Source organism: Drosophila suzukii, chromosome 3, assembly GCF_043229965.1.
Source record: "Drosophila suzukii chromosome 3, CBGP_Dsuzu_IsoJpt1.0, whole genome shotgun sequence".
Taxonomy (NCBI): Eukaryota; Metazoa; Arthropoda; class Insecta; order Diptera; family Drosophilidae; genus Drosophila; species Drosophila suzukii.
Window position 1 is genome coordinate 5,968,795 of NC_092082.1, and position 19,653 is coordinate 5,988,447.

The 19,653-nt window shown below is 38.6% G+C and overlaps 2 protein-coding genes across 3 annotated transcripts; one reads left to right on the forward strand and one right to left on the reverse strand.

Moving 5' to 3' along the window:
• Positions 1-3,267: 3,267 nt before the first annotated feature.
• Positions 3,268-3,884, forward strand: LOC108012704 (U6 snRNA-associated Sm-like protein LSm2). The gene is made up of 3 exons (XM_017078131.4): positions 3,268-3,342; positions 3,405-3,472; positions 3,544-3,884. The coding sequence occupies exons 1-3, from the start codon at positions 3,340-3,342 to the stop codon at positions 3,758-3,760; spliced, it is 288 nt and encodes a 95-aa protein (XP_016933620.1). The 5' UTR covers positions 3,268-3,339; the 3' UTR covers positions 3,761-3,884.
• A 1,413-nt stretch (positions 3,885-5,297) lies between these two features.
• On the reverse strand, positions 5,298-19,194 carry CrzR (corazonin receptor). 2 transcript variants are annotated; one of them, XM_017079502.4, is made up of 6 exons: positions 18,831-19,194; positions 14,265-15,241; positions 9,564-9,747; positions 9,287-9,492; positions 7,804-7,955; positions 5,298-7,300 (listed from the first exon to the last, which is right to left on the reverse strand). In XM_017079502.4, the coding sequence occupies exons 2-6, from the start codon at positions 15,054-15,056 to the stop codon at positions 6,868-6,870; spliced, it is 1,767 nt and encodes a 588-aa protein (XP_016934991.3). In that variant the 5' UTR covers positions 15,057-15,241; positions 18,831-19,194; the 3' UTR covers positions 5,298-6,867. The 2 variants fall into 2 exon arrangements, with proteins under 2 accessions (XP_016934991.3, XP_016934992.3); XM_017079503.4 differs by lacking the exon at positions 5,298-7,300 and adding an exon at positions 7,610-7,718.
• Positions 19,195-19,653: the final 459 nt, after the last annotated feature.

The window sequence follows — 19,653 nt, forward strand, 5'->3', positions numbered from 1 at the left end:
CTTAACCGAATTCTTGCAAAGTCTCCGGGTATTTTGTTTTAAATGGAGAAAAGTAAATGGGATGATTAACGACTTGAGTGGAAAATTATAACTTAAGTGTTGGATTGCAGAAGTTCACTTTTGGGATCCCATTCTGCAAACTATTAAAAATACGGAAGAGTCGGAGAATTAATAGAGAATTCAACCACAAATTCATAGAGGTATCCCACGTCAAAATCGGGATCCAATAACTTAAGTTATGGAATCTATAAGTGCAGTTTTGGGCACCCATTCTGAAACCCATTGGAAATACGGAAAGATCCGACATGAAAATGGGTTAAAATTTGGACCCTCTATAATCAGCAGGATTTTAATGTAGAATATTAGAGAATTTAATTACAAATTCATAGAGGTATCCCACTTTAAAATCGGAATCCAATTATTTAAGTTATAAAATCTAGAAGTGCAGTTTTAGGCACCCATTCTGAAACCCTTTGGAAATACGGAAAAATCTAACATGAAAATGGGTTAAAATTTGGACCCTCTATAATCAGCAGGATTTTAATGTAGAATATTAGAGAATTCAACCACAAATTCATAGAGGTATCCCACGTCAAAATCGGGAGTCAATTACTCAAGTTATGGAATCTAGAAGTGCAGTTTTGGACACCTATTCTGAAACCCATATGAAATACGGAAAAATCTGACATGAAAATGGGTTAAAATTTGGACCCTCTATAATCAGCAGGATTTTAATGTAGAATGTTAGAGAATTCAACCACAAATTCATAGAGGTATCCCACTTTAAAATCGGAATCCAATTACTTAAGTTATGGAATCTAGAAGTGCAGTTTTTGGCACCCATTCTGAAACCCATTGGAAATACGGAAAAATCGAACATGAAAATGGGTTAAAATTTGGACCCTCAATAATCAGCAGGATTTTAATGTAGACCATTAGAGAATTCAACCACAAATTCATAGAGGTATCCCACTTTAAAATCGGAATCCAATTACTTAAGTTATGGAATCTAGAAGTGCAGTTTTGGGCACCCATTCTGAAACCCATTGGAAATACGAAAAAATCTGACAATGGGTTAAAATTTGGACCCTCTATAATCAGCAGGATTTTAATGTAGAATATTAGAGAACTCAACCATAAACTCATAGAGGTATCCCACTTTAAAATCGGAATCCAATTACTTAAGTTATGGAATCTAGAAGTGCAGTTTTGGGCACCCATTCTGAAACCCATTGGAAATACGAAAAAATCTGACAATGGGTTAAAATTTGGACCCTCTATAATCAGCAGGATTTTAATGTAGAATATTAGAGAACTCAACCATAAACTCATAGAGGTATCCCACTTTAAAATCGGAATCCAATTACTTAAGTTATGGAATCTAGAAGTGCAGTTTTGGACACCTATTCTGAAACCCATATGAAATACGGAAAAATCTGACATGAAAATGGGTTAAAATTTGGACCCTCTATAATCAGCAGGATTTTAATGTAGAATGTTAGAGAATTCAACCACAAATTCATAGAGGTATCCCACTTTAAAATCGGAATCCAATTACTTAAGTTATGGAATCTAGAAGTGCAGTTTTTGGCACCCATTCTGAAACCCATTGGAAATACGGAAAAATCGAACATGAAAATGGGTTAAAATTTGGACCCTCTATAATCAGCAGGATTTTAATGTGGACTATTAGAGAATTCAACCACAAGTTCATAGAGGTATCCCACGTCAAGATCGGGATCCAATTACTCAAGTTTTGGAATCTAGAAGTGCAGTTTTGGGCACCCATTCTGAAACCCATTGGAAATACGGAAAAATCTGACTTGAAAATGGCTTAAAATTTGGACCCTCAATAATCAGCAGGATTTTAATGTAGACCATTAGAGAATTCAACCACAAATTCATAGAGGTATCCCACTTTAAAATCGGAATCCAATTACTTAAGTTATGGAATCTAGAAGTGCAGTTTTGGGCACCCATTCTGAAACCCATTGGAAATACGAAAAAATCTGACAATGGGTTAAAATTTGGACCCTCTATAATCAGCAGGATTTTAATGTAGAATATTAGAGAACTCAACCATAAACTCATAGAGGTATCCCACTTTAAAATCGGAATCCAATTACTCAAGTTAGAAATGCAGTTTTGGGCACCCATTCTGAAACCCATTGGAAATACGGAAAAATCCGACATGAAAATGGGTTAAAATTTGGACCCTCTATAATCAGCAGGATTTTAATGTAGACTATTAGAGAATTCAACCACAAACTCATAGCGGTATCCCTCGTCAAAGTCGGGATCCAATAACTTAAGTTATGGAATCTATAAGTTCAGTTTTGGGCACCCATTCTGAAACCCATTGGAAATACGGAAAGATCTGACATGAAAATGGGTTAAAATTTGGACCCTCTATAATCAGCAGGATTTTAATGTAGAATATTAGAGAATTTAATTACAAATTCATAGAGGTATCCCACTTTAAAATCGGAATCCAATTACTTAAGTTATGGAATCTAGAAGTGCAGTTTTGGGCACCCATTCTGAAACCCATTGGAAATACGAAAAAATCTGACAATGGGTTAAAATTTGGACCCTCAATAATCAGCAGGATTTTAATGTGGACTATTAGAGAATTCAACCACAAATTCATAGAGGTATCCCACGTCAAAATCGGGATCCAATAACTTAAGTTATGGAATCTATAAGTGCAGTTTTGGGCACCCATTCTGAAACCCATTGGAAATACGGAAAGATCTGACATGAAAATGGGTTAAAATTTGGACCCTCTATAATCAGCAGGATTTTAATGTAGACTATTAGAGAATTCAACCACAAATTCATAGAGGTATCCCACGTCAAAATCGGGATCCAATAACTCAAGTTATATATTCTAGAAAGTAGCGTGTGGGCTTAGATATCGCCGTTATGAAAATAAGTAATTACAAATTCAAAAACTAATTCTTTAACCGCCCATGTGGGTCTGTGTAAGGCTCGCTGCTATGAAACTCCACAAACGACAGTCCTTCAGCGTTGCCATACGAGTTGAAATATAATGAGAATGGCAACGCTTTTAAGCACGAAATTTCTGTGAAAACTATCGATATTTATATTTTCGCTCACGGAAAACTATTTTGTTATAAAACAAGTTAAATTTTTGTAACAGAAAATCAAAATTTATTTAAAAATATATGTAGACTCTTCATTATGCATCAAAAATGTAATGCATCAAATATAAATATCGATATTCTCAAATATGGTATATATCGATATGTTGGTATTTTTATGTTTCCCATCTCTAAAAAGCAACGCGTTCCGCAAAAACTGCAATAAACAATAACAATGGTTAGAAACTGCCAATTTAAAAGGATTAAACAATTAACTTAAATATTTTGTATGCTTTCCAGCTCTTCTACTCGTTCTTCAAGTCGCTGGTGGGCAAAGAAGTTGTGGTGGAACTGAAAAACGACCTCAGGTGAGCATCGTTTGTGAACCTCGTTGCCGGCAAACCTCCGACTTAATTAATTCCATATAATATATATGCAGCATATGTGGCACGCTGCACTCGGTGGACCAGTATCTGAACATCAAGCTGACGGATATCAGTGTCACGGATCCGGACAAGTACCCCCACATGCTGAGCGTCAAGAACTGCTTCATCCGGGGCTCCGTGGTGCGCTACGTGCAGCTTCCGGGCGACGAGGTGGACACCCAGTTGCTCCAGGATGCGGCGCGGAAAGAGGCTGTTGTGAGCACGAGATAAGGATGCCAGAACCCATAGTACCCATATTACACCAGGATCAACCCATAGTTCCCGTAATCTGCCCTAAAAACTAAGTGAAATTATGTTGAAGTAAAAAACCAATAAGAGGAATCCCATGAATGAAGTCGCTGCGTTATTTACGGTCCATCAGTTTTTGATGAGTCAGTCTTGAGGTTTTTGGAGCTGCTTCTCCTTCTTCTCCGTAAGCCTCTGTTTTTATCGCTCCACGCCTGAATGGAGCGTGTGGATTGTAGGCCAAGTTTGCGTCATGTTGATAATGGTCCATAAATTTATATAATTGCTGTAATGATGTCCCGATGTCTTGTGTCTTGTCTACACATCACCAGTTAGATACTTACACGGGTTCCAAAATTGGATCTCTTATATGAGGATGTGTACTTGCCGTCCATTTTACGATTGCTATTATTGCCCGGCCCTCGAATTCAACCTTTTATCCTCAATAAAACGGCGGAGCCTGTCGGAATGCTTTTAATTTCTGGACCTCGACCCGCTCGTTAAGTGCCTCCTCGTCCGCCATTGAATCGCTTTGTTGGCAGGAATGCGTACTTAAAATGAAATACGCACTCGTTGAACACTTTTGGCACGCATTTAAATTCGAGAACTGCCCGGATTCGAGCTCTAAACTTTGGCAGCTGGTCAGCGGACCTTACGGAAAATCAGCAATCAAAAATTGAAGAGGTACAGGGAGAAAAAATTATCACAAATGAAAATATCATCATATCATAAAAATGTTTTCTAAAGATTTTTATGTTTTGAAAAACATTGTTCTTTACGATTTTTTAGATAATATTACTGCCCAAAAAAACAATCTGTACTTCTCAAAACCTAAAGCAAATAACTATTTTCCATTACTTACGGATTAAATGTCCAAACTTTTCGAACCCTTGTCAGTATCAAGCGATAAACAAAATGTTTTAGAATTTTCCAATTTAAAAAAAAAACAAATTTCTCTGATATCTTATAACAAATTCCTATTTAAATTTTGGTAAGCCTAAGAAAATTGTAAATTCCCCCAGACTTTGCAGGACCTTAATGATTATTTGGTCAGTGCTTAAAACTCTGAGGTCGTCTGCCTGCGCATAATTGAGGGGGAGTTTATGGCGGTGGAGATGGTCAATAGCCACCCTCAACGGAGTCCATCTTTCATTATTTGTGGTAATTGGGTTCCGTTTCCGGCCCAGATTCTAAATTCAGACTGCGAGTGGCATTTTCGGGCGCATTGTTTGCAGGCTCTCAAAAAATTGTTTTGCATTTGATTTAGAAACTTTTCTAGGAGAGTGAGTTTTGTATTTTTTCGTGGAAAACTGTCTTTGGCAAGGGTCCCCGGTTATGGCCTATCGCGATGGGCGACCTCCGCCTGTGCCGCCCATAAAATTTTGTAATATACCCGTGCTCGGGGTGGACGTGAGCCCCTCTGGATTTATGGCGCACACGCTTGCAAAAGAAGAACATCCAGATCCGGCTAGTTCATCAACGTGTTGAGCTGTGCGTGGCTTGGCGCGTAAAAGTTGGCTCGTAAAGTTTCGCATGGATCATTCGGGTTTTATTAAAAAATAAACTATACAAATTTGACACAGATTATTTATACATAAGTACGCACCGAAGTGCGGAGAGCACATGAATATGCAAACGGGATGTGGGATAGATGTGAATTGTGGAAATATAACCATCGCGTCGGTGGATTCGCATAATGCAGTGGCTTCCTTTTAATGACATATGTGTGTTGTCCTCCCATTCTTCGGAATCGCCAAAAGCATCCGTTTGCCTCTGGGGACATTCGGCCAAATTGAATTGTGTTGTTCAGTGTGATTCTTTTAAAGTATCTCCATGTTTCAGTTTCACATTGATATTTCCAGTTGTTCGTAAATTAAGGTTTCCTTTGGGAGAATGCCATTTACAAGTGAAAAATACGATTCTGAAGGCTTTAAAACGGAAATCAACAGAAACTAATTGTAACATAGGAAATCATAAATTGTGATCATGATTTTGGGTACAGTTGGTAAAAGAACAGGCAATCTTAAATTGTTAGACCTTACGATTACGTTTTTTAACATGAACTCATTTTTATTATAATTATTTTTTGAAAATTTTTTTTAACATTATTTTAGGTATTATGCTTGAAGATGTGGTAACTTCTTCCAAAAATATAGCACTTAAATATTTACAATTGTTATTTTTACCCTGTGTTTGGCTGTTTAGTTTTCACTCAATTATAAAATTGATGTTTCGATTAACTTAGCAAGGAAAACCAAATAAAAAACTTACATTTTTTTAATGAACTTTACAATGTTGCCCTGCTATTCAGAGAAACTCATTTGAAGTCATGTATATTCATTACCCAATTAACAAGATTTTAACTGAACTTGAATTTGAACTGACTCTGATTGCAATTTGATTACAGTTGTAAAAATTATTGATTATTCACTTACATGGAAACCAATTTGCAAAGTCACAAGCATGTTAAATTTAAAATATTTTAACTATTTTCACAACCTGATTTTCATTAAGAACATTAGTTCAGGATCGTTAAATTATAATGTCACTTACAGTTTTATATAGGATTTATTTTAAATGGAATATTTAATAGTTAAGTGAAATAAAATCATGGGTTTTGGGAGTTACTTATCTTTAAATTATATAAAAAATGTATCTGAAATATAAAGTTTCAAGAAGGGTATATAAGTAGCCTTAATTTGAGTTTCTCCCAGTGCCGGGCAACCGTTCTCTAAGACTACCTCTATTACTATGCTACTCCTAAGCACACCCATTGTGTTTAAAGACTTAACTCTCGATTAGCATTATCTAAGCACAAGTTGCACGCCCCGGTGATCTGATCATCGACGCCTCCCTATCTAACCCACTGACCCGGGGGGGAATCCATTTCCCTGACCCCTGGGCTCAAATCCTCACTGCACTGGAAGCTCTTGGAGTTCTAGCTGCCGTCGCACCAGCTCCCTGCTCAGGCAATGGCAGCAGGAGCAGGCGTCCTCCGTCGCCACATCGGCGTCCGCGTCCGCATCCGCATCCGCTGTTGTATCCGGTGCAGCTGTCGTAGCCAACGCCGCCGCCGCCATCGCCAGCTGCTCTCAAACACTGGAAACCCGCTCGTTGTTGTCCATCAGTCCGCTGGCCACGCCCACACCCACGCCGCCCCGCTGGCTATCGTAGCTGAGGATCAGGGTGGAGGGCTTCTCCTGCAGCAGGAGTCGCTGCTGGTGCTCCTGTTCCCGCAGGCAGCTGGGATGACGGGCCAGGAGAGCGGATCCCTTTCTCAGTAGCTGTGGGGTGGCATTGCTGGAAACGGAGGCACCCGTTGGACCTGTGCCAGGACCCACATGCAGCAAAGATACCTGCTCCTTGAACGGAGCACCACCGGCACCAGCGGATCCACCTGTCCCATTGCTGGAGCTGCGGTAGTAGCTCTGCTGGCGAAAGGCCCGCATCTGGCGGGAACTGCCACCTGTGCCGTCCACCTGCGTCACCGCCGTCAACATGGATGGAGTGCGCTGCGAGTCGCCCCTAGGGATGGGAGGCGGGGTGGGGGAATGGACGATGAGGTAAGGTGATAAAAACCAGACGGAAAAAATTTATCAGTTTATTGCCAATATTGGTTGATGTACTTTTTGCGGTATCAAAACAATCAAAGTGGTGTGGAAAAATCACATGCCAGACTATAACTATAATGGATCATGTAAAGCAAAGATGAGGCCATTAACACATAATATACTAATAAAAAAAGAATAAGAAATTTGTTAAAAAGTGGTTATATTCGTAAAGAGCAAAAAGAATCATATAAAACTTTTGTGATAGGAGAAACAAATATAAAAGTTTAAATTTGTTGTAAAACATTTTTTATTAACTTCTATATTCCCAACAGGTGATTTAAAAATCAAAAACTTTAAAAGACTTATAAGTATAATGCCTATGTGAGAACTGACTATTTTGATACGAAAAAAGTTCAAAGTGAAGTATATGAATTTGTTGTTAATAATATTTAGTTTATCTCAGGCTTGTCCACTCACCTGTTGAGGCTGTAGGCATTGTTGTTGCCGCCACCGCCACTCGATTTGCCTCCTTTGCCAGGACACAGGTGGAAGGCTCCGTAGATGAGCGGGTTGACCAGGCTGTTGGACATTCCAAAGAAGAAGATGGCGTCCTGCAGATCGTCGCCCAGCTGCAAGCAATGCGTAAAATTCAAATTAATTTCCCCATTCAGACCCTTTTTGTGGGGCTCCTTTTATGTTTGAGTGGTGCTATTGTGGGCGTTTTGCGGTTGGATTGAGTCCTAGTTTGCCAGTTGCCTGTTGCCAGGATACCCTGCGGTCAAAGGTGCCTTTCCTGGAGCAGCTTGAATAAATCATCATCCCTGCACTATGGCTTTCATAAAATACGGCAACGTTTTTGCACAAGCAGCATGCAAGCTTAAATGTGTGAAAGGAAATTTCTCGGAAAACGAAGAGTTATTCTATGGCACACTCACATCTAGAAGTCAGACGTTCCTGATGAGTGACTTGCAACAACTGCGCTATTTGCATGCAAGGTAATTTCATCTTCTGACAACCATGCGGTATGCAAAGCAAATTTTATTAAAGTAATATATTTTGAAATTATACTATAAGCTGCCAAAAAAGTGTGGTTCATAAAAATGTAGCTAATTGCTTGGAGTGCATTCCTAGAAATGTCAGTCCTTCAAATAGAATGCTTTGTTAGAGTTTTGCGGTACAAATGATATTTTTAAAAATTAGTTAAGCTAAAATTCTGATTCTAAAAAATGTGTATACTTGCTTAAAATGTCAATTTCATTTTGATTTTTTAAAAATAATAAAACATGTATTTTATTTAAAAATGTTAATATATATATTATCTTTTTGTCGGTAAGCACAAAAATATTTTCATTTGGATTACCTTTATTAAAATGTAGCAGAAATAACTAATTAGCTTAAGTATATTAGAAAAAAGAAAACACTTTGCTAACATTTATATTAACAACTTCTACACGTTTTCCTTAAAAGCAGATTTCCTGGTAAATCATTTCCGTAAACTTTACAGGATACTCAGGCTGCGGCAAACCGACCTTATGTTTTTTTGCAATTCCGGATTCCGTAATCCTCCACCTCGGCCAGTTTTTACGGGCAATCTCTGGCAAGCCATCAAAGTTGGGACGCCGTTAAGGAAAAATACCGACCGTCCGTAACGATTAATTAAAAATTGAGCATAAGAAATCATTTTTATGTGCCTTGCGGGCCGTGGAAAAGCGTGGAAAAGATTGCGGACCTAAACGGATTTGCCAGCTGCGACTAAGCCGTATCGAGTTTAAGTTCCTGTTCTTTAAGGCACCGCGGAGCCGTGTATATTGGACGGAACAACAAAGGAATCGACACACCCACTCAATCTCCAAAATAAACTGACAAATCGACTGCTGATTGATGTGCCTGCGCTATCTGCCCGTCATTCAGTTCGCCGGAAATTCCGAGCCATCGATACTAAGAAACCAGGGAGACTCACCCTTTTGTCGGGATTGAGGAACATGAACATAATCATCATGACGTAGTAGGGAGTCCAGCAGATGAGGAAGGCTATGATGATCACCACCGAAATGCGAAGAGACTTCATTTTGGCCTTGTGTATCAGCCTCTGGCGATTCGTCTGCGTTGGCAGCTTGGCCGTGGTATAGTTGGCCATCTTCGATCCCTGGAACATCTTCTCGCTGCCTGTTGGAAGTGCAGATAGACAGATAGATAAATAGATAGATAGATAGACAGATATTGCAAAAGATACTCACTTGAAATGGTCCGGAAGGTGGACATGTAGGTGCCGAACAGGATGCACAGCGGCAGCAGGAAGGTGAATACCAGCGTAAAGGTGGCGTACATTTGCTCCTGCCAGTCCGCGGTGTAGAATCCGTGGGTTACACACTGGTAGAACTCCTCCACAAAAGGTCCTCGAGCCACGTGGAATATGAAGAACTTTACCATAATCCATCAAAACCAAAGCGGGCGGGGGCAGAGAAAGATAAGTAAAAGGTTCCTTGATTATTGCCAAAGATAGTACAGACTTTAAATGCATGAAATCTAATTATTCATTCATTACGATTTAATCAATTTTGCAAAATATTATCATTTAAGCTGGCCAAATCTCTTTGTCCATTTATATTAATGATTTTATGTCAACAACTTAGCAAAATGTACAACAAATCGTTTCTCATTTTGTAATTAATGTTTCCATAAATGACCTTATCCAATAATATAAAGCGTTTCAACTGTAATTAAATAAGCTGTCAAGTCAGTTTATAACTGACATGATATTACTGGCTTTAAATAAATTAAATCAAATAATATGTTTCATAACAATTGAGTGATATACCAAATAATATAGGTAAAATTAAACAGAATCCAATTGTATAGCTAATCCCGTTCATGTCATTTTAAAACATAAAGTCAATTTAATTGACCTTGAACAGACCTCATTTACTAATGTAAACTGTCTCCAACTGATTTTCCTGGTAAGTAATAATCACACTTCTGGTTGCAGTAGATTGACCCTGTTTTACAAGGAAATCCACATGCGGCCCATGGTAGCAAATTGCTGACGCAAAACGACCCTTTGATCTGGTTAAAAAACCCCAGTTCCGAGTGAAAGCCATTTTGGCTGCCTTCTGTGAATCGTTCTAAATACATCGGTAATTGAGGGAACATTTTCGGGAACTGTATTCAGATCGACTAAAGCGTATTCCATTGTCCAAGGTTTTCCTATTCCTGGACTCAATTCACCAGAAAGTCGTCCAGGAAAATCCACTTGTAAAATGTCTGGCCACAGCTGATAAAGCAAATATATATATTTATATATATTCGCTAAGGACGGATGTGTCGGCGCATAAGTAATACGCTGAAAGTCTTTTTATTTGCACTTTTTATGGGTTTCTTGTCGGCCGCTGTGTCAACAGCTGACCCAAATGGAGGAACTGGCCATCGCCACGCACAACTGAGCGGCATAGTAAAACTACGAAAAACCCCGGGGACTAACGCGAATCGTATAATCGTTTAATGGTTGATTTTTATTAATTTCGCACATTTATAACTTCCAAGCCATTGCCCTTGACGAAGGAATATATAGCCAGGGGATATAGATATAGACTATAAAAGGATGTGGGTCAGGGCCACGGAAAAGGAAGTGCACGCAATGAACTATAATTGTGGCTTCTCAATTGAATGAATGAATCTATTTATTAAATAAACTTTTCCAAGTGTTTCCCTGTTTGGTTTTCATTAAAAAGTTCTAGAGAGTAGAACAATTCCACAGAAGCCCTAAGCACTATTTGCCCAACATTTGCAAGTTGCACCGAAAAAGTTTACACAAAAGCCTTGGGGTTTTTCGAATAAAATGGGATTGAATAATGCATTAGTAGAAAATTGGAGGTAAACACTTGAAAAACAACGTGGCAGCCTTAATAGTGTTACTACAACAAAGTTTTTGAATGTACATTGCGACAGACTTAGTTTTTTGTTTACTAATTGATTTTTGATAAGTGGAATTCGGTGTTTGGAACTCCTATGCTTTATTTTAAGGTTATTTATATAACTTTCTCTACATTTGTAAAGGACAAATATTTAAATAAATCAATTTAAAGGTAAATGCGTGGTTTGTTAAACCCAAATTGATTATCTTAAGGCTTTTGAAATCGTCAAGTTGAATATTAATTTACCAAAGGCGATTGAACCCATGGGATGTGTCCCTGTTGAACTGAAATTTATTCCATGGAAAATTGGAATTACCTTCAACAGAGAGCTGCAATTTCGCATGTGTTGTTTGGCTACAATTAAATTCAGAATAACACACTCTATGAGGCCTGTGTATAACCTTGTGACTGACTTTATTGTGTTTTCATGGTGCCGACTTCGGTTCACATTTGGGTATTATTGAGTTTTTGGGGAAGTCCCTTATTTTCCTGGAGCTGTTGAAAACATTTGTTGTTTATTGGCAGTCGAAGTGAATTTTCATTTTGCTTCTTTATTTGACACCGACGAGCTCATCGGTGCGTCTCATATTGGATTCGATGTGGCTGCCCCCGCCAGCATGTGTGGGTTGTTGCATGAACGTGTGACATCGGAAAAGTTGTCCGGAAAATTGTTTGAGATGATTCCCTTATTTCCGACTGTGACGTTTCAGTCCTACCCACTTGGACGTCACGTCTGAAAGCCGCATAAATTTTATGTCGCATGTTCAATAAAACGGAAATGAAGAAAGTTTCCCTGGGCGGCCATCTCGGGGGCCAAAAGTGGACCATAAAAGTTGGCATAATGATTGCAAAGTTTCTTTTTTAATTGGGTGACAGTGGCTCTTTAATTATGTAACAATATTGGCGGTCTTTTAAAAGTGGATTCTTAACTTTTCAGGGGGCCACTAATCTCGACAGTTTAACAAAGTCGGTGACTGTTTTAAAATTCGAGACAATACATGATGTGCTTTTATTATGGTTTGTCTCGGCTAAAAGTCAACGTCAGGTATCCCAAACCCACTTGAAAATCCGCAAAACATTCTGTTCTCTGAGTGGAAAAAATACATCAAAATGTAATTAGACTTCAACATTTTTTGGGGCATTTAAACAAGTCAGGCATTTTGACAGGCAGACACGCACAGGCATTCACACCCAGAAACCCACACATATTTCGGCCTGAAGTGAACAAACACAATCTCGCCTCAATTTTGGCAGTACCTCGGTAATTATTGTTCCACGCAATATATTATTCAGATAAAATAAAACCTCGCTGGTTAGCTCTCCTAATTAAATGTGTTAAATTAAAGCATACATTTGAGCGTCGCGCTGGTGGGAGAAAGCAAATGTTAGAGGTACATAATGTGCGTAGGGTACCTCCTCCAGCTACTCGTAAACTTTCCATGGCTTTTCGGTTTTATCATCTATTTTTGGATCGCTAAGCTGAGAAAATAGGTAGCCCAAAGGGCAAACCTTTGTGCCCACTTGATTTGATGGCCGGCCAACGCTTAAGATGGTATTCATGAGTAGGGTCACAAAGGAGAAGAAAGTTTTCAGCCACTTTTCAATCAAACTAAATTAGTTCCTGCCCCTTGGCAACTTTGAAGTGCCCTTAAGGACTAATTAACTACCTTAGTAAGGGCATAAGCTCAAGTGGAGCACCTTCTCAAGGAGCAAGAACCGGGTTATATTAACTGAATTAGATATTAGATAAATGAACGGGCTGCCAAGAAACGTCACCCGAGGCCATAAATCAGGCACAGTCCAGAGAAATCTGTATTGTATATTATGCAATCAATGTGCCGGAAAGCTAGAGCCGAATATCCTGGAACAAAGCAAGGGATTCCCATTAATGCAGTCCCATTCGAGCTTATCCGCCAGCTGGCAGGGAAAAGGAAAAGGAATATATCAGCCAGCCTATCTGCACACAATGAATCGGGTATATGAATAATGTCTGTCGTCAGGCAGACACTTGGGGACCTTTTTCATTTTTTTGTCGCTTACCAGCAGGAAAAACCCTTTGTTTGGCCGGAATTCGATTGGGCATCCCTATGGCATGGGATCCATACCCTCCCCTCCGCCCAGCCACGTATGAGTGGGCGTGGCAGCGGCCTAAAGCCACATTTAGTGCACACTTATTGCGCAAAAGGCAATCATTTTTAATGTTTGCACACATTCTGGTGCCTACTCAAGACTATTTGCGCCCTGCCACGGGGCGTATGCGTGTTATAAAGTAAACATATTACTTCAACTTCATCGGAGTGTGAGAAAAAGTGAGATATGTTACGTGGAGTGGCTGGCGGGGAGAAGCTGCTGAGTACCAGCTTTAACTTATCGTAATGGAGCGCCTGCCAGATTATTTTCATAAGCGTGCCATCTTCCCACTCAACTCAAAAAGTCCTCGTCGCGAAATTCCTTCTTGGGAGTGCCTTTTCTCGGGAAGAGATCAGCTGCAGACGCTTTGTTTCAGGTCTCTAGGTACTTTTTTTTTAAGAAAACAATATTTTTAAAATATCCGTTTACTTTAACTTTTTTCTTTTGAATTGTTTCAAAATCAAAAATGTAGAAACCCTTTTTTTTGTTTAAGGCGCATGTTGTTTTAGAAAATGAATAAATTGTGAAGGTATCTGATATTCTAATTTAATTTTGACATAAATTTAACCATTGCGAAAAAGAGTTAAAGCTTAAGGTTAAATTTTGAGTTAAAATTGAGTTAAATTCAATTAAAAGAAAATAGGCCTTACAATTTTTATTTCAGACTATATTTATTTCAAGGAAACTCAATCTTTTAATCTTTCAATCTGAAAGGCTAAATATTATTATTATGTATGATGAAATATAACATTTATATAATAAATTTATTAAGAAAGTTAAGCGTTAAAGATTGATTTTAGAGTAATCCATTTAATAAGATTCATACTATTCAAGATTAAATATTTTTTAGCAAATGAATCAGTTTTATTTAATTTGATTTTAGTAACCCCCACTTACCTGTGGCAAACTGAGCACGAGCGACAGGATGTAGGTTCCCCCGAGCAGTCGGTGGCACCTTTTGGCCATGTTGAGCGACTTCATGGGGTACTTGACCGCTATCCACCGGTCCACTCCAATCAGCACCAGGACGTAGGTGCTCAGGTAGAGGCTGAACATCTGGAAGAGCTTGACCAGCTTGCAGGTGAGCTCATTGGCCAGCCACTGGACGGTGTAGCACCAGGCCGCCTCCCCAATGATGCAGAACCAGGTGACCAGAACATCGGCAATAGACAGGTGGAACATCAGCGAGTAGATGGCGCTCCACGTGTGCCTGGAGTTCCTTCTCGAAATGCGGGTCTTGTAGATATTCCAGATGGTCAGCAGGTTGCCGAGTAGGGAGAATAGGGCCATCACCGCAAGGACGTACACCTTGAGCAGCCCGGATCGGGATAGCTGGGGGGCGTGGTCCATGACGTGCTCGGGCACCTGTTCCGCAATAGGCGGGGATTCATGGCGGGTATTCGTGTGCGCCAGCGAGGAGCTATTGGAGATCGCAAAGGCGGGAAGGGGCGTGGTGCCCACACTCAGATTGGACATATCCGTGGCCACGCCCACACTCAGATCCATCATATTGAGCGTGTAGTTGATGATTTCCGGAGCTACGCCGGTCACTAGGCGGGTTATATTGGCCAAGGTGGACCAATTGCTGGACACCTCGTTATCCGCCTCAAAGTCCATTGCAGAACTGGGAACAGTGGGCAGGCGAGCAAAGGAGGCGGACTGGTTATCCAAGCCCCATTCGGCCTGCATCTTTAAGTATCTCTCCTTAATCGTTTGATTTTCTGACTCTGGACGGTGGTTCAGGTATAAATGATTCCATATAGGTATTCATAAAATTACATATTCATTTCGTTATCCAAAGAATGGTCGCAAATACTTTTTCTCTTCATTTATCACCAACATTACAACATTTAGAGAGCATAAGATTGTTCAAACTGCAAGTAAAGCAAAAATAAAGATTTATTAGGTAGATTGTAAAATGTTATAAAAAGTTTAGTATAACCGAAAAATGTATTTAATATTTAATGCTTCTGGTTTCCATACACATCAAATACATTTCTGCTCATACAAAAGGACCTATTATAAAATTAAAAATGCATTACTCGCCATTTTTTTTAAGCACTCGTTTTCCATTTAGGGTAATGTTTTCATGTATAAACAGAAAAATACGTGCGTAATTGCTAATTAAAATTAGATTACAATCTACTTATGTCCGGAAATCACTTACATAAAAGTTAGCTTTCAACACAGCCCCGTTTTTTTCAGGGAAAACAATTGTTTACCACATGATGTCAAAGTCTTTCACTCAGCTGGCTTGATTATTTAATTGTTTTCAATGAACATATTGATTGACTAGGTGCAATTCAGTGAACAATTTAGCAAGTCGGAATGATGGCAAAGCGGATGCTGTCATTTAAAATCCTCTTTGAAATGCATTAGCTGTGCCAATTTAACACTTTAATAAATCCTTCTTATAAACATTTAAATGATTTTACCCAGCTTCGGACATTGGGTAAGAATTCAAATGCTTGCAAAGCATGCTTTCAAAGGCTTAACTCTCTTTTTTCAAGTTGTTTACATCTCGTGATTACTTGATTGCCCCTGAAGGAAATACTTTTTTATAGAGAGAATTAAATTCCTTGCAACTTGCCTCTCGGTGGAGACACACTTTAGATAATTCGATGGCTCGGGAGGCAATTCCAGTCGGTTGACTTTATATTGCTGCACTATAATGACGCCACCCAGTGCGGTAATAATTCCAATCGGTGACCTGAGCAGTGGCAATTGCAATTACCTGGCAGCAATTACTCGCCTTGAGTACTTGCGATTAAGTTGCAGCCAGTGCTATTCAAGTTTAATAGATACAACGATGTTTTACAGTGTCGCCTTCACTTTAAAACTCGACTTTGACCATGCTGCCTCGTTCTGCAGTGTAGGTTCAAAGTAAAATTCCATAAAATTTCATTTTCCTAATTAATTTATGTTCATAAATTAAATTGGACGCTTGGTTTGGCTTTCGCTATGGCGTTGTGGTTCCCTCGCCAAATGGGAAAACAATAAAACCAATTTAGCGGAACACGTGTCCAAAATAAATACTTTGAAAACAAAATTCAATTGAAATGAATATGGCAATATGAACGATATGCATTGTAAGTGGTTAGTGTAGTGTGTGGTGAACAACTAATTACACGTGTGCAATCTGGGCACTCGATTAAACCGGATTAATAGCTCATGACCTGCGTTGCTCGGTGACACTAAAGCAATTTGTATTTGATTGGGCCTGCCAGCATCTTAAATTGAATTTCCCCATCTCACTCGCCACCCTCGCAGGCCGTTTAATCAACGCGATTAATACACAAATGCGCTTTTGATTGATCAGCAGCCGAGGTCGGCAAAAAAGTAGCGAAAAGCACATCTGTGCCATTTTTTTTGGGCTCTGGATTACAGTCCCCTTGACGACGAGAGATGGAAGGAGAAGAGTCGGAAACTTGGGCGAAAAGTTTTTAGCCAATTGTTTACACCGCTTTTGATTGATTTGCAGACCAGCAGAAAAAGTATTCCCCGTCCAAAGAGTCTAGACGTTAGCTTTAATGGTATGGAATCGGTTTAATTGATTCTTCTAAGAATCACATATTGCAATGACTTAAAATTAACTTTACCGATTTAAAAATTACTGCACGCGTGCTGATATTTTTTAAGAGTATTATGTTTAAAGTAGATTTATCTGCTCACTTTAACTCATAGAAATATTTTTCGTAAACTTTTTTTAAACTTTTTAAGTTTAATAATTTAAAAAAAATACAATTTTAAATATATTTTTCCTATAACGCAAAATTGTATGTATCGTATTTCTAAATAAATAATTTTCACTAATGTTAAAAATATATACTTAATGTGCGTTACTTTATGTTCGCTATAAATTTAAAATTATTCAATGGACAAAAGTAAATACGTTTTATTTCAAAAGATGTTTTTAAGGAGTAGATACAATTTGTAATTTACACAATTTAAGGCGAATCCTTTTTGAAATGTTATTTTTTAAACTGATGTTAAATATCACCTATTTTTAAACCTTTCTTTTTTCAAGTGCTCCACATGTCACTGCACTGAGACGTGTTTGCAAATACTTAAAATGCCGATATTTGTTTGGACAGGATTTCCATTACTTACGCAGAAGCCGTAAAAATAAACCTTGAATTGATCAATGCAAACGAATAAAAGTGACCAATTAAAATGGGTGGGCAATTTCAATTTTTAATTTTTCCTTTGCGTGGCAATTGTGTTAAAACTACAGTCCGATGTGCTAAAGTAAATCAATTAAATTATTTGCACTTCCATTCTGCTGGTATTAAATGTTGATTCTGAGAAAAACAGATGTACTTTAATATCACTTAACATTATTCGATTAATTGTCCAATGTTTGACTTCAGTTCAGAAGTTGTAGCGAATAAAAAGCCTTTTTAGTTGAGTCGCAATACAGTTCATTTTTTTCGAGCTTCTTTTTTTGGAAAACTTTGTCCATTGAGCTAGATTGGACTAATTCCTGAAGCAGTTTTCTGTTATTCTTACGGCGCTACTTTGTAATTACTTGGCCAGTTCATAAAATGCCGACCGGACTGAAGGCAGACAATTCCTCACTCCCGATCGGAAAATTGCGAGGGTGGTTTTCATTAAGGGCACAGTGTCCCGAAAGTTTTCACGATAGGAAGGCACAGAAAAAACACTATTATTTGTCGCTGGTTATTTGCATTCAACTTGGCTAACACTCGAATTCAAGTTGCCGTTCTTGTTTGTATTCACATTTCACATTTATTTGGACACTCTGGGCTTTGTCTAAGCCGAAGCTGTATCTGCGGTATTTGCACAGTTGGGCTGCTTCTTTAAATACGCGGGAAGTACACTGAGCACTGAGCACTGAGTGCTGAAAACTGAACACTGAAATATATAAACTCCGGGGGCTACTTGTCTTCGGAGCTTAAATATTAACATGTCATTAATTTTTTGGCAGCCCTGTCAGAACTCTGCAAGTACCACGGAGTATCTGTATCTTGTATCCGTATCTGCGATGTGTGCACAGTTCACTGTTTGCTCCACATCACATAGCTTTCATGAGCTCTTGAGCACTTGATGTCATTTTGATTATTGCCCTGGGTTAACCACATACATAGATAAGCCTGCAAACACACAGGCATAAAAAAAGTAATTTCGGCGTTTGATCAGATGCAAAATTTAAATGAAATTTATTTGGATTTTTTTAGAGTATTTCAGCTGATTAAAAAATGCTTCAAACGTAATTTATGTGTTGTTGATGGCTAGAGTAGATTTCACAAGAAAATTCTTCCTGATGGTTTCATCAATAAAATTAGTTATTTAATTAATCAGCGTTATCCAATTTATTTCCATTTTATATCACTTAAAATGATTACCAATAAAAACAATAATTCAATAAAAATGAATTTCAAATATTCCAACCAATTTATTTATTCAATTAACTTGTATTTCAAAATAAACCATAAAACTTGCCTTTAATTATTTGATCAGTTAATAGACGTTTTTGTTGCTTATTAAAGACGAGTGTAAAGATTTAAAATATTTCACCATATAAATGCACACTTAGATTGTTGAATAAAATTTTACATTTAGATTTAGATTTTAGATTTATTTGGATTTTATTTCGAAGCACAAGAATTCACTTAGTACACTTTGGCCTCTATTTGCCCTTTTCGATGGCTTTTCGTTTGTTATCACTAGGTTGCCGCCTTTTGCACCAGGAAATCTGGCAACCTCAATCCCTGGTTTTCACTTCAAATATCCAGCTAAGCTGCTTCGGAAATGTTAGAAATTGAATTTTCCGAGCTTTTCAACCGCTGCGGCTCGTCGCGTTCTGACAACTGATTTTGAAAAACCGAACCCAAGAGGCCAGGTCAAATGTTCGATGCAACTTCGAACATGTTGCGAGCGAATTCATTCATAAAACCCGGGGACACCTGATGGATATGGATTTGATACGTATACATGTCGTATACGCGGTATTTGGCATTTTATTTTTATGGTTTGTCCCTGAAACGAATAGTTTTGGTCCCCCTTTTTTTTTGCTAGCTTTCTGTTGGCATTTTTAATTTATTAAATTATTTAATTATTAATTCGCGACCTGGGGCAGCTGATGAAGCGACCCTCGCTCGTGCGACTTGCAACTTGTTGGCGTCCCTTTCGCTTTGTCAAGGGCAATGCTCGGCGGACATAACTCATACGCAACGTGGGCCCCACGACCATAAAGCTCTCATTTCCACCATTTTCCTCCCGCTTTTCCGCGGTGCTAACAAGTTGCTACTGCTATAGTGGCATG